The sequence below is a fragment of the Taudactylus pleione genome, unplaced genomic scaffold (genome assembly GCF_031769625.1).
Source record: "Taudactylus pleione unplaced genomic scaffold, aTauple2 ptg000117l, whole genome shotgun sequence".
NCBI classification, from domain to species: domain Eukaryota; kingdom Metazoa; phylum Chordata; class Amphibia; order Anura; family Myobatrachidae; genus Taudactylus; species Taudactylus pleione.
Genome location: NW_028284519.1, coordinates 22,521,549 through 22,540,543, shown reverse-complemented (window position 1 = coordinate 22,540,543; position 18,995 = coordinate 22,521,549). Strand labels below are relative to the sequence as shown.

Below are 18,995 nucleotides of genomic sequence, written 5' to 3'. Positions count from 1 at the left end.
CCAGATCCGGGTGAAGACAGGGCCCCTGAGACAACAGGTCCCGCTGTTGAGGTAGGAGGTACGGAGCGTCGATGGACAGGCTCCGCAGATCGGAGTACCACGGCCTTCTGGGCCACGCTGGGGCCACCAGGATCAGTGTGCCTCCGTCCTGTTTGAACTTGCGCAGGACCCGAGGCAGCAGAGATATCGGAGGGAACAAGTAAGCCAGTTGAAACAGCCATTTCACCGACAGCGCGTCTATCAGACTTGCGCCTGCGTCCCTTGTCCTTGACCCGTACACAGGCAGCTTGTGATTGTAACGGGACGCCATCAGGTCCAGCTCTGGCAGCCCCCACTTGTCCACGAGTAGTTGGAATACCTCTGGATGAAGCGACCATTCCCCGGGATGCACATCGTAACGGCTGAGGAAGTCTGCCTCCCAATTGAGGACTCCTGGGATGAAAACTGCCGAGAGAGCTGGAAGATAGCGCTCCGCCCAAGCCAGGACGCGGGACACCTCCGACATCGCAGCTCGACTGCGAGTCCCTCCCTGGTGATTGATGTACGCCACCGTGGTGGCGTTGTCCGACTGCACCTGAACGGCCCTTCCGTGAAGAGCGGTGCCGGACGACTGCAGGGCTCTGTATACTGCCCGCAGTTCCAGGATGTTGATGGGAAGAATCGCTTCCTCCGCCGACCAACGACCCTGAAGTGACAAGGAGCCTGTCACCGCCCCCCAACCCCGGAGACTGGCATCTGTCATGAGCAGAACCCATTCCGGGATCCAAAAGGGGCGCCCCTCCAGGAGATACGCTGTCTGCAGCCACCAGGCTAGGGACAGACGCACCTCCGAGGACAACACCAGCATCTGAGAGCGGATCCTGTGTGGCAATCCGTTCCATTCTGAAAGAATCAGCCCCTACAGGGGCCTGGAATGGAACTGGGCAAACTCCACCATGTCGAATGCCGACACCATGGACCCCAAAACTCTCATCGCTGAGTGCACCGACACTCTGCCACTGCTCAGACAACTGTGAATCCGCAGCTGTAAGGAGGAGACCTTCTCCGGAGTCAGAAAAATCCGTTGCTGACGAGAGTCCAGCAGGGCCCCCAAATGAACCATCCGTTGTGATGGGATGAGGGAGGATTTCTTCCAGTTGATCAACCAGCCGTGCGCCTGTAGACAAGCGACCGTCAGGTGGAGATGCTGGATCAGTACCTCCGGGGAGCTTGCCAGCAAGAGGAGGTCGTCTAGATACGGTAGCAACCGTATCCCCTGGCTCCGAAGGTGAGCCGCCATGACCGCCATCACCTTGGTAAATACCCTTGGTGCCGTGGAGAGACCAAAGGGTAGAGCCCTGAATTGGTAGTGGTTGTGGAGAATAGCAAACCGCAGAAACCGTTGGTGCGATGTTGCTATAGGCACATGGAGGTAGGCGTCCTGGATATCCAGGGAGACCATATAATCCCCCGGTTCCATCGCCAGTATGATGGAACGCAAAGTTTCCATCCTGAATTTGGGAACCCTGAGAAACCTGTTCAGGGACTTCAAATTGAGGATGGGGCGATGAGAGCCATTGGGTTTCTGCACCAGAAACAGCGTAGAGTAATACCCCATCCCACGTTGAGACTGTGGTACGGGTATAATGACCCCCGCCGTCAGCAAGGCCTCTATGGCTTCCTGAACCTGCAAGGCCTTGGTTTTGTCCTGAGAAGGACTTGTGCAAAAAAACTGGCAAGGCGGCCTGTGCCGAAAAGACAGGGCGTACCCCTGGGAGACCACTTCTCGCACCCAGGCATCCGTGGTTGTATTGTGCCAGCACTGGGCGAATTGAAGAAGTCGGCCTCCCACTCTGGGGTCCCCCAGAGGGAGGCCCGTCCCATCACGCAGAAGGCTTATCTTCTGGCTTGGAAGAAGGGCGCCTAGCACTCCAGGCTTGCTTCTTTGGCTTTGAGGCGGTCTTGGGTGCGGACTGCCTCGGGAAGGACTGACCCTTTGCCTTGCCCTGAACCCGAAAGGAACGAAACGCCGAGCTCCGGACCTTAGCAGGTGTAGTAGCTGAAGGGAGGAAGGCTGACTTGGATTTTGCCAGGGTATCTACTATTTTGTCCAGGTCCGGACCAAATAGTAATTCCCCATTAAAAGGTAAGGCCTCCAAGCCTTTCTTTGAATCCGCGTCTGCTCTCCAAGACCGCAACCACAAGGATCTACGAGCAGACACTGCTGCCGCCGAAACCCTAGAGGTCAACAGGCTAGCATCCAAAGATGCTTCTCCAATGTAGGAGGCGGCATCTCTCATCTGTCCTAACAACGCCCTCTGGACGTCCGGAGATTCATCCGTAAACGTGTCCTCCAAGGCGTTGGCCCACCCCTCAATGGCCTTCGCCACCCAGGAGATGGCCATGGACGGCCGGGCTACAGCCCCTGAGAGAGAATAAATAGACTTTAGACAAGTCTCCACCTTCCTGTCCGTAGGATCCTTCAGCGAGGATATAGACGGCAATGGCAAAGTAGCACTCCTGATGAGGCGTGTTACATGGGAATCGACTGCAGGCGGAGTTTCCCATTTCTTACAATGCGCTTCCGGGAATGGATAATTGGACGCCACGCGTTTCTGTGGCAGGAAACGCTTACTGGGCGTCTGCCAGGCCACCGCCATGTGATCAGTCAACTGATCAGACAAGGGGAACGCTGTAGAAGTAACCTTAGCTTTTTTAAAACTAGGATACCTTGACTTGGGAGCGGGTGCCTCATCCTCAATCAGAAGAATAGCCCGCACCGCCTTAACCAGAGCCCGCACATTGATGGAAGACTTAGTGTCTACCTCCTGGACTGAGGCATCTGAGGCTGAGTCATCCTGTACCTCACCATCATCGGAGAACCCCTCAGAATCCGAAAGATGCGCAGCCTGTGCCATGACTGAGCGTTTAGACGCCCTGGAGGGCACGTCACTGCGCAACATCGACTGAAAAGCCGAAGATGCTGCCGCCAAATCTTGGACAGTGTGGGAAAGCGCATCCACCCAGGGTGGAGGAGCTGTCACAGGAGCCTGAAACGGCACCACAGCCGGCTGTGCCACAGGGGTGGACTGAATATACATTGGCAACCCCGCATAGTGACCAACAGGCTGAGACCCCGGGGGAGTCTGCAATAATTGTGGGACACCCGGGGAATGGGGGATGGCAGGCTGGGGCAACGCCCTAGTAGGGGCGGCAGTCGGGACCGACAGACGGTCCGCGATGGACACCAGCACCTGGGAAAACATCGCCCATGGTGGCTCCTGCGAAATGGGAGGTTTAGACATACCAGGGACCGCCTGGCACCGTCCGCACAGGCCGTCCTGTGACAAATCCTCCCTATCCACTCCTGCAGAACAGCGCCTGCAGGAGAACAATGCTGGAGCCCCGGAGTGCTCAATCTCCTCCTCAGACATGACTTAGGAAGAAAACGTGCGCACTCACCAGTGTGCTGAACAACAGCCCACAATATGGCACCGTGTAGCACACAACTGTATGTGACGGACCTCACAAATACGTGATCTATATAGGTGAGGTCAGTAGAAACACCCTTCCCCCGCACACCTGTAGGGCTTGTAGGAGAAGGAAAGGGATAGGTACAGGCTGACAGTAAGTAGAAAAAAGACACAGACAGGCAGCACTAGCAAAAGTCACATACCATGCAGGAAGATATACTCACTGCACCTTTCCACTACAATCAACCTGCCCAGATTCAGTGTCTGGGAGGGCTATAGCGCTGTGTACACTGTCCTTTTGCAGGGGAGAGGTACACAGGGGGACCGGTCCGCGTGCTCCCTGAGAGTATCCACGCTGCCACAGAGAAAATGGCCGCTGGAGACCTCAGAGGAGGAGTGGCCGAGTATCTGCAGCTCAGCGACGCCAGACTCCGAGCTGAAAGGCGCGCTGAGCTGAGGGGAGGAGCCGCTAGACAGGGAAGGCTTCCTCCCCTGGCTAGCATATTAACCCCCGGGTTGCCGGCATCCCGCTTGCCGCGATATTAACCCTGGTGGTCTAGTGGTCTGGCGGGGTATGCCTCCGCTGGAAGGGGGGGCCCGCCGCCACCGCTAGCGCCCCCGGTCTGTCCCCTAGACCGGGGGCATGGGACTGCATTTGAAAGGAACCCGCGCACCGCCGCTAATCAGCGGTGCGCGGCTTACCTGATCTCCCCGGCGTCTTCCGGCAGCAGTCCCGGGGGAAACCAGAGTCCGGCTAGTACAGACTCTGGCTTCCCCCGCCGCGATCCCCAGTTCAGCGCTGGCGTCGCGACGCCAGCAGGGAGAAGGAGCGGCAGCGTGGGCGTCTGTACAGACAGCCCAGCGCTGCTGCTCTAGAGAAAAAACTTATAGTAAAAAATAAATAAATTTAACTAAGTTAAATAAAAAATTAAAAGCTTTAGGGGGCTGCTCCTGCAGCCCACCCCGCAGGGTGACCCGACTCCGGCCGGGCACCATCTAAAACTGAGGTGCCTGTGGCTCGGGGGCGGGGTATAGGGGAGGTTGGACCCAAGTGCATCCTGGGAGCAGCTGAAAGCTTTAACTCCGTGGTGCCCGAGGATCCAGGATCCAGCTATACCCCAAGGTCACCCTGTGGACCCCTATGGACCCTGAAGTAGAAATAAAGAAATATTTTCTGTGTTTAGCCGCACGTATATATCAAATCGATATAACATAAATGGAGGACCAAACTTTCTCCGATAAAAATAAAATAGAGAAAGATCAAGAACCACTTCCTCCTAGTGCTGAAGCTGCTGCCACTAGTCATGACATAGACGATAACATGCCATCAACGTCGTCTGCCAAGGCCGATGCCCAATGTCATAATAGAGGGCACATACAATCCCAAATGACAAAGTTCAGGAAAATGACCTTGAAAAAAACATTTAAATCAGCTGAAGAGAAACGTAAACTTGCCAATATGCCATTTACGACACGGAGTGGCAAGGAACGGCTAAGGTCGATCCCTAGTATGTTCATGACTAGTGGTTCAGCTTCACATGACTATGGAAGCCCTCCTCCCACTAAAAAAATCAAAAGAGTTAAGCTGGCAAAAGCACAGCGAAGAACTGTGCTTTCTAAGAAGATATCACAAATCCCCAAGGAGAGTCCAAGTGTGGTGGTGGTTGCGATGCCTGACCTTCCCAGCACTGGACGGGAAGAGGTGGCTCTTTCCACCATTTGCACGCCCCCTGCAAGTGCTGAAAGGAGCACCCACAGTCCACTTGCTGATATGCAAATTGAAGATGTCACTGTTGAAGTACAACAGGATGAGGATACTGGTGTAGCTGGCGCTGAGGAGGAAGGTGGCGAGGAGGATTCTGATGGTGATGTGGTTTGTTTAAATCAGGCTCCGGGGGAGACAGTTGTTGTCCGTGGGATGAAAAAGCCCATCACGGTCATGCCTGGGCAGAAGACCAAACATTCCACCTCTTTGGTCTGGCAATATTTCTATCCAAATCCGGACAACAACTGTCTTGCCATATGTACCTTATGTAAAGGTGGAATAAGTAGGGGTAGGGACGTTAACCACCTAGGAACATCCTCCCTTATACGGCACCTGCAGCGCGTTCATAATAAGTTACTATCAAGTTCAGAAACTTTGGCTAAGACCGTAAGCAGTCCAGGGACACCTAAATCCCGTTGTCCTGTTGTATCCAAGCGCCTGCAAACCACACCGTCAACTCCCTCCTCGTCAATTTCCTCCTTAGTCAGGATTGGAAGTAGTCCTGCAGGCCATGTCACTGGCATGACTGACTCTCCTATCCCGGATTCCTCCGGAGGATCCTGCATTGCTACGCCTCCTGCTGCCGCTGCTGCTGTTGCTGCTGCTGGGAGTCGTTCATCATCCCAGATAGGAAGTAGGAACACCACTACTTTTACTAAACAATTGACCCTCCAACAGTCCTTAGCGAGGAGGATGAAGTACGACAGCAGTCATCCTGAAGCAAAACGTATAACTGAGGCCTTGACTGCTATGTTGGTGTTAGACGTGCGTCCGGTATCCGCCATTAGTGCAGTGGGATTTAGACAATTGATGGAGGTAGTGTGTCCCCGGTTCCAAATCCCGTCTAGATTCCACTTCACTAGGCAGGCGATACCGAGACTGTACAGAAACGTCAGAAAAAGTGTCCTCAGTGTCCTGAAAAATGCCGTTGTACCCAATGTCCACTTAACCACGGACATGTGGACAAGTGGAACAGGGCAGACTAAGGACTATATGACTGTTACAGCCCACTGGGTAGATGTATCACCTTACGCAGCAACAGCAGCAGCGTCACCAGTCGCAGCATCTCAGAAACGCCAGCTCGTTCCAAGGCAGGCTACGCTGTGTATCACCGGTTTCAGTAAGAGGCACACCGCCGACAACCTCTTAGAGAAACTGAGGGAAATCATCGCTCAGTGGCTTACCCCACTTAGACTCTCCTGGGGATTTGTGATATCTGACAACGCCACCAATATTGTGCGGGCATTACATCTGGGCAAATTCCAGCACGTCCCATGTTTTGCTCACACAATAAACTTGGTGGTGCAGAATTTTCTGAAAAGCGACAGGGGCGTGCAGGAGACGCTTTGGGTGGCCCGAAAAATTTCAGGCCACTTTCGCCATTCAGCGACTGCGTGCCGAAGACTGGAGCGCCAGCAAACACTCTTGAACCTGCCCCACCATCACCTGAAGCAAGAGGTTGTGACGCGGTGGAACTCAACCCTCTATATGCTTCAGAGGATGGAGGAGCAGCAAAAGGCCATTCAAGCCTATACATCCACCTATGACATAGGCAAAGGAGGGGGTATGCACCTGACTCAAGCGCAGTGGAGAATGATTTCCGTGTTGTGCAAGGTTCTCCAGCCCTTCGAACTTGCCACACGTGAAGTCAGTTCAGACACTGCCAGCTTGAGTCAGGTCATTCCCCTCATCAGGCTTTTGCAGAAGCAGCTGGAGAAAGTGAAGGAGGAGCTAAGACGGAGCTATTCCGCTCGGCATGTGGGACTTGTGGATGAAGCCCTTCATTCGCTTTGCCAGGATTCCAGGGTGGTCAATCTGTTGAAATCAGACCACTACATTTTGGCCACCGTGCTCGATCCTAGGTTTAAAGCCTATGTGGTGTCTCTCTTTCCGGCCGACACAAGCCTGCAGAGGTGCAAAGACCTGCTGGTGAACACACTGTCAGCTGAAGCGGAACGTGACACGTCAACGGCTCCTTCTTCATTTTCTCCCGCAACTGGGGCTGCCAGGAAAAAACTTAGGTATCCTAAGCAACCCGCTGGCGGTGATGCAGGGCAGGCAGGACCAAGTTTGGACATCTGGTCCGGACTGAAGGACCTGGCAACAACTTCTGACATGTCTACTGTCACTGCATATGATACTGTCACCATTGACAGAATGGTGGAGGATTACATCGGTGACAGCATCCAAGTAGGCATGTCAGACAGTCCATACCTGTACTGGCAGGAAAAAGAGGCAATTTGGAAGCCCCTGTACAAATTGGCTCTATTTTACCTGAGTTGCCCCCCCTAAAGTGTGTACTCCGAAAGAGTGTTTAGTGCAGCCGGGAACCTTGTCAGCGAAAGGCGTAGGAGGTTGCTTCCACAGAATGTGGAGAAGATGATGTTCATCAAAATGAATTATCAGCTCTTCCAGGGAGACCAGCCTCCAGAACGTACAGAGGGACCTGTGGTGGTGGATTCAAGTGGGGACGAGTTAATACTTTGTGAGGATGAGGATGTACACACTGAAGAGGGTGAGGAATCGGTGGATGAGGAGGATGAGGATGACATCTTGCCTTCGTAGAGCCAGTTTGTGCAGGGACACATTAATTGCCAGCTTGTTTTGTGGGGGCCCAAACGAACCAATCATTTCAGCCACAGTTGTGTGGCAGACCCTGGCGCTGAAATGATTGGTTTGTTAAAGTGTGCATGTCCTGTTTATACAACATAAGGGTGGGTGGGAGGGCCCAAGGACAATTCCATCTTGCACCTCTTTTTTTTCTTTGCACTATGTACAGTTTGGGGCCTTGTTTTTCAAACTGCCATCCTGTCTGCCACTGCAGTGTCACTCCTAGATGGGTCACGTGTTTGTGCCGCCCACTCGTGTCGCTTAGCATAGTCATCCAGCTACCTCGGTGCAACCTTTTGGACATAAAAACACTATTGTGAGGTGTGAGGTGTTCAGAATAGACTGGAAATGAGTGGAAATTAAGGTTATTGAGGTTAATAATAGCATAGGGGTAGAAAAACCTACAAATTCTGTGATTTTAGCTGTTTTTATGCTTTTTTTAAAAAAAATACAGATCCAAAACACAAAACCCAGAACCCAAAACACGGAAGGGTGGTTTTGGCAAAACCAATCCAGATCCAAAACACGAAGAAAGATCCAGATCCAAAACCAAAACACGAAAAGTGGCCGGTGCACACCCCTACTTTAAAGCAATTTCATTCACATTCAAGCATCGTATACGTACTGCAGCATTGCCATGTAGCTTTCAACGTTCCTTGGGTGAGAAGTCTGCCAGTTCTTCTTATATCCCAAAAACAGGACATTTGGCTTCATCTGACCTAGGCCAGCAGACTACATAAGGTAAAAGAATAGAATTTGCGTAAAGATATGATCTATGGAAGAGGAAAAATAATTACATATGTGGAAGCACTAAACCTTAATGAAATGTATTAAATAAGTTAGATGAACTTACAGACACTATGAAATAAGAGACTTGTCACTAAGGAAGACAGGGCCATTATAAGAGTGGTACGTAGGTACATTTCCAAAGAGCTCAAGCTGTAAAGGGGGCACGATGCTGATGATCCCATCCTACATTTCATTCACCACTTGCTGATCAATTGCACCATCAGTTTGTCTTCTATCCGGAAGCCATAGTGGCTGAGTTGTTAACATAGGTCTCAGTGCATTTCTGGTATCCAGAAAAATGGCTACCACCAGTAATAAAGGAACACCTTAAGGTGAAAGTTAATTTACCTGACACTGATGTGCTAAAGACTTTATTTAGAAACTGTACCTCAGCAGAATGAAGAAACCTGGAGATCTACCACAGGCAGGTTCTGTGCTGATGGAGCCATATCCCTGGATGCTATTCTCAGTCTCCGCTCTATGCACATCTGTCTGTGTCAGTGTGTATAATATGTATCCCATGTTTGTTTTGTGGCATTGGTGAGGTTGGGGACACAGAGGTTAAGGGGACCCTGCATATTTATTTGTACTGGGCCCCACTACTTCCGATGGCAGCCCTGGCTGTGGCAGTATACACCTGGGTGGATGAGATAATTTTCTGAACAAACAACTGTTCCAACAGCTCTGGATTGGTGAGCAATTATAATTTCACGTTATATAGCAACACATGCAGAAAAGTAAAATATATCATAATATAAGTAGGACTTATACTAACAGTAATATGACTGAAATGCTCAGAAAAACATATAGAAATAAGTTATTGTGCATGTGCTCTATATCAGCTTCCCCTGGGCTGACACTATCATCAATATTACCTGAATTTGACTCCTCCCTCTCATTTGCATACTATTTATAAAGTGAAAGTGTCTAATAAAAAGGTATAGAACTAAGGGCCTGATTCAGACCCACTCGCGAGCGGCTGTCCGCTCGCAAGTGGGTCGATGTTATGGACTGAGCATGCTCACGACGGAGGGAGCTCCGTCGTGCGCATGCGCCAGACGCGACGAGCGAAGGAAAGTCCTTCGCTCGTTGTGTCCGATCAAAGGGGGCGTGCTGTCAATGTTGATTGACAGCACGCCCCCTTTGGTGGGTGTGCCGGGGGCGTGCCTCCCTGACGGGGGCGTTCCTACGGGAACGCCTCCCGTCAAAAGCCGGCCCACTGACATCACTAGTGATGTCAGTGGGAGTGATTTTGGCTCTGATAGAGCCAAAATCACTCCGGAGCTTGCGGTTGAAAACCTCAACCGCAGGCTCCGGCTCGCAATTTCGATGGTCGCGATGGTCACGACCATCGCGGCCATCACAATGCACGCTCGTATAGCCTGTGGGTAGTGACCCACAGCTATACGAGCGTCCAGGAGGACGCTCCATTTTCATGGAGCCCGGCCCTCATTCAGAGCGTGCGCTCTGCTCAGAGCGTACGGCTCTGAATGAGGGCCTAAGAACCTATACAAAATATTTTTTGGAACAAATGAACAAGATAATGTCTATCTTTCTAATAGGATTTTAACTAAGAAGATATTGTTTGATAGTAACAATTACACATTAGGGTACATTTACAGAGCAGTGCTTTTCAAAGCAGACGCATCTTCGGGGGTTTTGGCATCTAGATTTCAATGGGCAATAACATTAAATGCAAAACATGCATCATTTTCTATTTCATATTATCGCCCCTTTAAACTGAGTGCGTAAAACCACCAAAGGCGCTGCAGCTTTAAAAAGCATCACTTGATCATTTTAACCCTAAGCATCTTTAAACCTTGCAGCAGATGATTACTATTACAGCACATGGGTACCTGGATGAGCATCTGAACGCCACTGCGAAGGTCATCGGCTACTATGCCTGTATAGAAGCCTCTAATTTTTCTCTTATTCAGCCACTTAACGTGACCATCTGGGTTCAACTCCTGGAGTTTCTGTTTCCGAGGGCCCTGGGTAAGGAACATATACAAATATGACCCTGAAAGATGTTCCTATGCTGCACTAAAATTGTTACTTGTGCAACTACAGTACATGAGTTTAGTATAGATTAGGGATAACAATGAAACAAATTCAAATATGCAATTAATTTAGCTAAAAGGTACAGGTTTTAAATTCTGGTAAGCATTTACTTATTTATTTACTTATATTGTTCTTTATAGTTATATAAATTTCACTATACTTGTCAACATTTATTCCCCCCTTGAGAGATACATGAGGGAATTAGGAGGTACTAACTGTGGGGGAAGAGGCAGCAAAATGTTGGAGCTATGATGACGCGATTCACTGACAACAGTTCTGCTCATTACACTAGACGGTGAGAAGGTGATCTACTCTTTCTGGAGTGTGTAGCAGACCACCGGACATTCCAAGAGATTGGGAAAGTATTAATCATAGTTTCTAAATGGTCACCTCCTAACAACATATGAAACGCTGGAAGTGGTATGAAATACCGCCGGCCACATGGCCGGGAGTTCGAATCCCGGCAGCGGCAGGCAGACAAATGAAGAGCTCTCGGCAGCGGCAACCCGACAGCGCTGGAAATCCTGATCGTCCGTAGGTGAGTACTTACTAACTTAACCCCCTAACCCTCCTTAGGGGTGCCTAACTCTAACCTCCCCCCAAGTGCCTAACCCTAACCTCCCCCCTCTAAGTGCCTAACCCTAACCCCCCCTTCTCCGCTGCCTAAACCTAAGTCCCCCGTGGTGGTGCCTAACCCTAACCCTCCCTGGGGGTTCCTAACCCCAAGTCCCCCCCGGGAGCCCTAAACCTAACCCTCCCTCCCTGTGGCTGTCCGCTCGCGGCACCCAGCGTCGGAAAAATGACAGGTGTCTAGATTTAGACACCTGTCATTTAACCCTCGCTGGGATAAAGCAGTCGGGAAAATGGCTGTCGGGCTTACGTCAGCCGGCTTCCCGATTGCATCCCGATATGCTGGCCACTGGCCAGTTCATGTGGCTTTAGAACCCTACTGCTTACTTAAAATAATATATTAGACACAGTGCACACATGTTATAATACTGTTAATATAGATTATGTATTGGTGTTTTATAGTATCATAATGTTGTTTTTCTGATAAGTTAAAGGCCATCCATTGTCCAAGGTAACTTTAATAGCTGGCCCAAGACTGTCCATGACCTTGCCTTTGAACCTGCAGATGGTTCTTCTAATGGAGAACATGGACAAGACTGTTATAGAGGAAAGGGAGGTAGCAAAAGACCCTGGTTTCATTTCCTGAAATGTATAATATGACTTTCATTATTATTTAATGGTTGATAGTTGTGAAACATCACTATTTCTACTTGTAAACACTTTGTCAACAGAGCTTGGTGCCCAGAATGATTTTCCTGGCTGCATAATAAAAATAAATGTACCCAAATTCAGGTAGGTCAGAAATCATAACATTAATGCCTGCTTGTACTTACAATAATTATATTCCCACATAGCATCAGGCTCTGTTTTTTCGTAAATGTTCCCACAAAATCCACAAGAGCCGGACGGAAATTGGGAGGTCCAGTTAGGACTAAACACTGCGGCCTATAAGGAGAGGATACACAGAGTAGATCACAGTTCTGCAAAAGTTGAACCTGCATCACATTTGCACACTACACTAAAAACGTTCTTCATGAAGCCTGTATCACATTACGCTATGAATAAAAGAAAACATTTAACCAGTCCTCTGGGAGATGTAGAGAGAAAGCCTAAAAAGTCAGGGTGGGCAGGTGACACGTTTTGTGTCATCACTGCACTCATACTATTGCATCAACTGTCTGCCCAACAATGCACAATGACATCTATGCAGGGCTACACCATGGTATAATGACATGTTTCACATCATTGTGCAGCCTTGAATCTCAGAATTGTGCTAATCCCCTTCCCCTGCCATCCAGGAGATCTGCAGATTTTTGTAGGATTAAATGAGGATTCCCAGAAATCCAGTGGATTGGACCTAAAGACCGGACACACAGTTACATTCACCTGAAATTTTTGATGTGATCCTCCACTTGGTTTAGCCCCACACAGTAAGAAAGAGCCATGTTATAGGATCCTGCCTGCACAGAGGAACCCCAGTTTGCCTCTACAAGTAAATGTCAAATGCTGTGTTAGAGGTCATGATAAGTATATGCATGCATCAGGTATATAAAGTTATAATACACAAATAACTGTACTATAATAAAAGTCTAAAAAATTGTGTTATTAGAATCAGGTAGTAGTCATGTAATCAGTAATAATGTGACCGTTCTAACAATTGTCATCCCAATATTCATTAAGAACACTGTTACAGCGTTCACATGAAATCATATTTTTATAAACTGACTATAAATAATGATGATTGTTTTCCATGGAAGAGTGACAGTAGCACATGGGACAAAGTTATGCGTCTTACATGTTCTAGATTATCCAAAACAGACCTGTATTTACTATTTTACCACTGGAGACCTAGAACATGGAATGTTTATTTTCCCAGAATTCAGCACCCAGTGGACTCAGATTACAGGGAAAGGCTGACCACTGATAACCAGGTGGCAGATACTAGACAGTGGTCCATTATACTTGACCACCAGCCCAGAAAGATGCGTTTGTGGGTAGGGCTGGCATTTGGCATCCCATGATCAGCCTACTCCAGATTAATCACACTCACAAGTATGTTCTTGCAATATTTGTGTAACATCTGCTGTGTAACTTCTTGTATGGCCCAGTAAGTCCAAATAAGTGTCTGCATACACACAAAGAGGATTTTATGGTGATTGTTATTTACACTAATGGCAGCAAAATAAAGCAATTACACAGCTGTAAGAACATTAGTCATACTAGAAAAAGATATAGCTACTTCAGTACATATCTCGTCCAAAAAGTATTAACGTTCTGATTTTCAATGGGAACCACATGTTATTGTGTGAAGCTCTACCCTACCCTACACTTCTTCCATGCTCCACCATTCCTTGGGTTGTATCTTTGTGTCATCCCATGTACTGGTGCATAATTGTATTGTTTAATCTCTGTACGGCACTGCGGACACCTTGTGACATTATATAAATAAAGATAATATCATAATTCAAGCACAGACCCGGGCTCAGCACTCCCGCCTAGACTAGAGGCATCAGTATGATAGCTTGTGCACAGTGTACTTACCAGGCTTCTTATACAGGACATAGGCCAGCAAGAAGATGACAATACCGATCGCGATCAGAGCAGATTCCCAGGCCAGCAGGAACATGATGACTACAGACACTATTGCTCCAAACAGTGAGGCCCATTTGCTGTAATATTTAAATGAAGGTCTCCAGCCTGGTGGGGATACAGCATTAATCATGTAAACAACAAATATAAATATGTCCTCAGTTTTGTTTTTTTTTATTACTGAAGAAGAAAGAAGGAAAAGAGGGAAATAGGTAGGAAAAAGGACGGTAGATGAAGATACAATAGGAATTCATCAGGCCATAAAGAATAAATATAAAGGGGGATTGGCTGAGTCTTTACTTCAAATAAATGAAATGTAATATAGTGTCAATGTGTATATTTCTATGGTAACTAACAGGTCCTATTTGTCCATGAATGGTAAGGCGTGCTGATGCTTTGTAGGCTATAATAGAAGTAAGTTCTGGCAGCCATAGGTATGCAGGCACTTATAGCAGTGGTGCCGGATACTAAAATACTATTTTTAAACTATTGCTCTCATGACATGTTACCACCACAACACCCACCACCACCCATGGGAGGTAAGAGGAGCTCAAGTGTTGTCAGGATGGGGTTGTTTTTCCTAGGAGGGGAGCAAAAACGCTTTCCGTTACCCCCACATTAGTTTTTACCAGCCCTGGCTATTAACACTGGTGCTAGCTTAAAGCTGGGTAAACACTGGAGCGATGTCGGGTCGATTTGCCAATTCGTAATAACAAATCACCTACATCGATCAGTGTGTACGCTCAATATGCGATTGCCCGCGGTCACTAGCGACGACATCTGTTTTGACGTGCTGCACATCAAACCTGATGATTTCGTATGTGACACAATTTATGTTAATGGAGGACGGAACGAATGATCAATCCGTCGTTCACTAGTCACTATAGTGTGTACCTACAATCATGTGATGTCCAGGGTGTCCCTGCTCATCTCAGTGTGTACCCAGTGTTACTCTGTAGGGGAAGGGCCATGCCACAGTCTGTATCTATTTATGTTTTTTAACACTGGAAAGATCTGTGCAGATGATCATTATAAATAATAAGGATATATATCTGCACTAAGAGTTGAGCAAACAGGAGTGGTCTGGATATAGGTCACATTTACATGTACACATCCGTACTGTACTAACGCAGCATGTGCATGCCCTCTGATCCACCTCCAGCTAAAGGGGCTACAAGGGCAGAACTCAAAAGTCAAAGTTTTTTTACAGCGCATGTAAAACAAAGCAGAATTTTGCACATGAAAGCTGGACTGTAAATGAGAACCTTAGTCACTCGCTATTAGATGCAAAAATTACACTAAATCATGGCAACCAATCAGTCACTTCCTCATTGTCAAACCACAAAATAGATTAAAGCTAAGTGCTGATTGGTTGTTGTGATGAAGGCAAACATGAGCTCTAATAAATGAAGTTGAGAAGTCACAACCGAGCATTGTATGAACATAAACCATCCAGATGAGGCTGCGGGAGTGTCGCAGAGACGTGTAAAGCAAGTTAGTAGCTGGGACCAATATATGCCACTTACCTGGAGAATTAGTTATAGATGCATGGAAACAGCTGAAATTAATCAGGGCATATGAACACAGGAAGAAATTAGAGATGATGGGAGCAATGGTGTTCAATTCACCTGTAGGAGACAGAAGCACTACAGTATAATAACAATGTATCCGTATTCTCCACACTCATGATTTTCATATTAGAGCTTACCTGTCAGTTAACACCCTGTATATTTAAATACTTATTTTTGGTATTCATATCAGGAATGCGAACTATAATAATTGATCTAATCTCTATGAAGCATATTCATCAATCTGTCAGTGTTTTCGGCGTTAACACAGATTCTGTATTGCAGCAATACAAAAGGTGCTTGCAGAGCTATTTATTAATCTGACACCCATTGGACTGGTGATGCAATAAACCAGGTCTCCGGCGATGTATTTGTACTTCCTACAGCCGGCATAACTCTGACTGTGAAATCCACCAACTCTTGTCCTTTACTTTTCATCCGTACTGCGCATACATGAGACAAAATGGTCACAAATGCGCACTACACAACGGCAGGATCGCAAGGTGAAATTATCTGATCATAATAGGGATGGCCATCGGTGGGTATCCAGCGATGGTACCATTGGTGGTTAACCTTGATAGTATGAAACCAGGGGCGCCGAGAGGGGGGGGGGGGGGAGCGGGTACAGATTACCCGGGCCCGGGCTTCCTGAGGGGCCGGCGGGGGCCCGGGGCCGCTCCCCCTCCCTCACAGCAGCCCAGCACACAGCGTGTGCTGAGCTGCAGTGGAGACTGCTCATGGCTGCTGACAGCAGCCACAGCAGTCTCCTAAGCCTGTGGGGGGAGTGATCACACTGATCGCGCCCCCCCTGGCTTTGCGCCGGGCTGAGGGGGCTCAGAGCGCCCCCTCTCCCCAGCGCTTCGCACCACTTCGCGCCGCTGCATTTATTTATTTTTTCGGGAAGAGGGCGTGGCCACGCCTCCCACGATTAGGCCACGCCCCTATTACCGCGGCCCGCCGCACTCTCAGCAGGCCTGTATGAAACCATCAACAGGGGAACCATTGATGGTTTCACCCATCACTGGTCATCCCTGCTCTATCTCTCACTGGGTTGTAGGCCAATCGCAGGTCATGTTGGGGTAGAGCTATGCTCTGTGTCCCAGTATCAGGTAGAAAAAAAAAAAAAAAACATCGGTAGGGGTCTCTAAACCATTGGATCTCCACCATCGATGGCAAAACCATCTGCTGACCATCGATGGGCGATGGCCATCCCTAGATCATATTGCTTTATCCCTTCCGCCATACTGTGCATGCAGAAGCCAAAAAGTTTTGCATGCGCAGAAGGATCCCCAAGAGAGTCCGGATGCCTGTGGGCCTGTAGTAAATAAGCATGTACTATATAATATGATTCTAACACAAGCAACTAACAGCTGAGCTTTTCTTTGCTTTATAATTGACTGTCTTCTATGGGGTCGGTGTCAAAGTGTAAAAAACAGAGGTACCAGGAGAGAATATGGAGAAGCAGTAATAACCCTTTTTGAATACTAAAAAGCAGAAAAAGGTGTTATCACTACTTGATAAACAGACCCCATATATGTGTAGAGTGTGCTTTTCACCAGTGCAGGGCACGGGATCTGTATGAATTTTCAACAATCACATTGTCGGCAGTATAATGTCGATCAGAGTATGATGACACTTTACTAACATTAATTCAAGTGTTGTAACCGTGTCGGCACTATAACTTTTAACATGATGGTGCAGACCTGGTTACAACGCTTGAAAGAATGTTAGTACTGTGTCGGCATACTCTGACATTCCACTGCCAGCAATTGTGAATGTAGGCATTGTTGCATTCATAACTATCTCTCCAAGTTACAGAGAATCAAATTCAGTAGATATTCTAGTAGATCAAATAAACAAATATAGCCATTGCAGCTGTGCATTAGGGTATAGAATATATACAATATATGTAACATATAATTTATTGTAATATAGTGTATATAATGTTTGCAGAACCCTCTGTACAGAAATGTCCAGCTGAGCTTACATTATGCATTTAATGCCTGGGATACAGGAATGAAAAGTTTTTTATTCAAGCTGAAGGAGGCAACATGAAGAATCGCACCGCTAGCTATGACACAAAGTAAATATAAAGAGTCATTAACAAACCAATGAGGATAAATGCGGAGGCGATAAGGAAGGTGAGGATGTATCCCCGAATCGGCTCATTGTTTTTTCCATAGCCTTTCCCGAAGAAACCAATCAATGGGTAGAGGTTGTCTTTACAGAGGCACTGTGCGGAGGGAGAAAGGGGTAATAATCACATAGATTACCATCATAACCTGACATTAGTGATTATAGAGGCACTGTGCAGAGGGAGAAAGGGGTAATAATTACAGAGATTACTATCATAACCTGATCTTAGTGATTACAGAGGCACTGTGCAGAGGGAGAAAGGGGTAATAATCACATAGATTACCATCATAACCTGACATTAGTGATTATAGAGGCACTGTGCAGAGGGAGAAAGGGGTAATAATTACAGAGATTACCATCATAACCTGACCTTAGTGATTACAGAGGCACTGTGCAGAGGGAGAAAGGGGTAATAATCACATAGATTACTATCATAACCTGACATTAGTGATTATAGAGGCACTGTGCAGAGGGAGAAAGGGGTAATAATTACAGATTACCATCATAACCTGACCTTAGTGATTACAGAGGCACTGTGCAGAGGGAGAAAGGGGTAATAATTACAGAGATTACCATCATAACCTGATTTTAGTGATTACAGAGATTACTGTGCAGAGGGAGAAAGGGGTAATAATTACAGAGATTACCATCATAACCTGACCTTAGTGATTACAGAGGCACTGTGCAGAGGGAGAAAGGGGTAATAATTACAGAGATTACCATCCTAACCTGACCTTAGTGATTACAGAGATTACTGTGCAGAGGGAGAAAGGGGTAATAATTACAGAGATTACCATCATAACCTGACCTTAGTGATTACAGAGGCACTGTGCGGAGGGAGAAAGGGGTAATAATTACAGAGATTACTATCATAACCTGACCTTAGTGATTACAGAGGCACTTTGCAGAGGGAGAAAGGGGTAATAATTACAGAGATTACATCATAACCTGACATTAGTGATTATAGAGGCACTGTGCGGAGGGAGAAAGGGGTAATAATTACAGAGATTACCATCATAACCTGACCTTAGTGATTACAGAGGCACTGTGCGGAGGGAGAAAGGGGTAATAATCACAGAGATTACCATCATAACCTGACTTTAGTGATTACAGAGGCACTGTGCGGAGGGAGAAAGGGGTAATAATTACAGAGATTACCATCATAACCTGACCTTAGTGATTATAGAGGCACTGTGCGGAGGGAGAAAGGGGTAATAATTACAGAGATAACTATCATAGCCTGACCTTAGTGATTACAGAGGCACTGTGCGGAGGGAGAAAGGGGTAATAATTACAGAGATTACCATCATAACCTGACCTTAGTGATTACAGAGGCACTGTGCGGAGGGAGAAAGGGGTAATAATTACAGAGATTACCATCATAACCTGACCTTAGTGATTACAGAGGCACTGTGCGGAGGGAGAAAGGGGTAATAATTACAGAGATTACCATCA

At 47.5% G+C, this 18,995-nt stretch overlaps 1 protein-coding gene across 8 annotated transcripts in view; it reads right to left on the bottom strand.

Annotated features, from left to right (window-relative positions):
* Window positions 1–18,995, bottom strand: part of SLC12A3 (solute carrier family 12 member 3) — a 111,013-nt gene that overhangs the window by 46,937 nt on the left and 45,081 nt on the right. For all 8 annotated transcript variants that reach the window (XM_088471920.1, XM_088471921.1, XM_088471927.1 and 5 more), the window contains 7 exons: window positions 17,514–17,637; window positions 15,363–15,464; window positions 13,789–13,944; window positions 12,634–12,733; window positions 12,081–12,192; window positions 10,473–10,607; window positions 8,453–8,559 (listed from right to left, as the gene is read on the bottom strand). In XM_088471920.1, coding sequence (XP_088328046.1) covers window positions 8,453–8,559; window positions 10,473–10,607; window positions 12,081–12,192; window positions 12,634–12,733; window positions 13,789–13,944; window positions 15,363–15,464; window positions 17,514–17,637 — 836 coding nt within the window. The remainder of the gene's footprint in view (window positions 1–8,452; window positions 8,560–10,472; window positions 10,608–12,080; window positions 12,193–12,633; window positions 12,734–13,788; window positions 13,945–15,362; window positions 15,465–17,513; window positions 17,638–18,995) is intronic.